At 41.5% G+C, this 2,045-nt stretch overlaps 1 protein-coding gene across 1 annotated transcript in view; it reads left to right on the plus strand.

The window, feature by feature from the left end:
• Positions 1 to 870: 870 nt before the first annotated feature.
• The window catches only part of psmd10 (proteasome 26S subunit, non-ATPase 10), a 6,429-nt gene continuing 5,254 nt past the window's right edge, over positions 871 to 2,045 (plus strand). Inside the window, exons 1-3 of the mRNA XM_015382703.1 lie at positions 871 to 1,056; positions 1,134 to 1,232; positions 1,345 to 1,491. Coding sequence (XP_015238189.1) covers positions 943 to 1,056; positions 1,134 to 1,232; positions 1,345 to 1,491 — 360 coding nt within the window. The 5' untranslated portion in view covers positions 871 to 942. The remainder of the gene's footprint in view (positions 1,057 to 1,133; positions 1,233 to 1,344; positions 1,492 to 2,045) is intronic.

Consider the following 2,045-nt stretch of genomic DNA (forward strand, 5'->3'; position numbering starts at 1 on the left):
TTAAATTACATTATAATCGTTAACTTTCTTTTTATCGAAGGTTAAATTACAGTCCACCGTTTACTGTATTTTCACTTAACCTGCAGTTGACACCCAGCAGAGGAACAAAACATTTAATAGGACTTCAGTACAAAAAAGAAGAAAGTGTCTCTAAATGGTGCATATTTGTTTAGAAAAGCTTATTTTCATTATGTGAATAAACTCCTATAGCAGCCAGGAATTTTCCTCAAGGGTAGAGATAGTTTTGGAAGCCAGTTTCTGCCACTCAATAAAAAAGAATAAATTATTGCATTATAATGAGATAATTTATAATTTTTTTTAAACAGAGTGGCAGAAACAGGCTTTCTATAGCTTCTTTTGCAATCTTCTCTCCAGCGTCCAGAGACTTAAATTAACATTATAGGTTGCTTCCAAAACTCACAAAATGTCAAGATTAATAAATGCTCAATAATATTATCAATATCTTTTTCGTTCTATCAAATAGAGCATATTTTAAACGAAAGGGCCAACTGTAGTTCTTCATTATAATGAGATAGTGTCTCCTGCCTGTATGGCAGAACGTTTTGACATTTATTAGAAGCACTGTCCTCTCTTTTGTTCCATTAGTTAATCTCTGAATAAGATAGTATCTCATTATAATTAGATTAAAAAAAATTAACAGAGTGGTGGAAACAGGCTTCCATAGACACTTTATCATATTTTTACTCAAGAAAAAGTAAAGAGTATAATGCTGCTAAACTACTCCCACTACTTTTCCCCAAAAAGTTATACTCAAATAAACCTCCAGCCAGTCACTACAAGGCAGACTAAGTTTGAATCTTTTATTTTGAAGCGACAGATCTAACCTAACCGGAAGTGGCGCTCAGAGTTTCCTGAGTCATCCTGCTGCGCCTCAGAGTGCGGAGTTTGATCGTCCCGCTGCGGTCTCGGTGGTTGTTGGTGATGGAGGGCTCCGTGTCCAACCTGGAGGTCTGTAATTTAGCCTTCAGCGGTCAGCTGGACAGTCTGCGGCAGGCGGTCCTTTCTGATAAAAGTCTGGCCTGTAAGGCGGATCAGGTGAGCGGAGCGGTGGGGCTGAGGAGGCAGCAGGTCTGGGAGGCAGGATGGAGTGAAAGCTGCTGTGTTTGTTCCAGGACGGGAGGACAGCTCTGCACTGGGCCTGCTCTGCTGGACACGCGGACATCGTGGACTTTCTGCTCAGTCTGGGAGCTGAAGTCAACCTGCAGGATGATGTGAGGTCTGCTCTGCTGAGGATGTTTGCACAAACACAGTGAATCACTGACAGCAGCGTGTGTGTGTGTGTGTGTGTGTGTGTGTGTGTGTGTGGTGTTTTAATGTCTCCAGGCCTCCTGGACTCCTCTGCACATCGCTGCATCTGCTGGCAGAGAAGACATCGTGAGGTCTCTGATAGGCAGAGGAGCTCAGCTCAACTCAGTCAACCAGAATGGATGCACCCCCCTGCACTATGCTGCCTCTAAAGACAGATACGAGGTATGAGCTCCTACCTGCAGAAACAACATATGGCAGGACGTTTAGACATTTATTAGATGCACTGTCCTCTCTTTTGTTCCATTTGTAGAAAATAAAAATCCTCCTGGTTAAAACTACATTCCTATTAGGGGTGTAAATCACATCCATCATGGCGATTCGATTCAGTATCGATTTCCTGACCCAACGATTCGATTATTTTCGATACTCAAGAATACACCACGATTCGATTCAATTAATTGGTTCATTTTTTTTCACCTTACAGGCTAGACAATGTTTCAAATTTGAAATAAATCAATGAAAGCTGTAATATGGTGGGTTGTTTTTTTTTTTGTTTTTTTTTAGAAACAACAGCGAATAGCAGCAGTAGAAAAGTTGCGCTCCACCTATTCCTATTAAAACCTCATTCACTGTAAAATAATAATCCCCCTGCTTTATAGATTCTGAAAGGCTTTGCATCAAAAAATACTGCAGAATATCAGTGCAATGAGTGCAATGCAATACCTCTGCTCCAGACGTCCCGCCCCCTCCACAGACGCTCCGCTGCTCCTCTCCCA

The sequence above is a fragment of the Cyprinodon variegatus genome, unplaced genomic scaffold (assembly GCF_000732505.1).
Source record: "Cyprinodon variegatus isolate N-32 unplaced genomic scaffold, C_variegatus-1.0 Scaffold13, whole genome shotgun sequence".
NCBI classification, from domain to species: domain Eukaryota; kingdom Metazoa; phylum Chordata; class Actinopteri; order Cyprinodontiformes; family Cyprinodontidae; genus Cyprinodon; species Cyprinodon variegatus.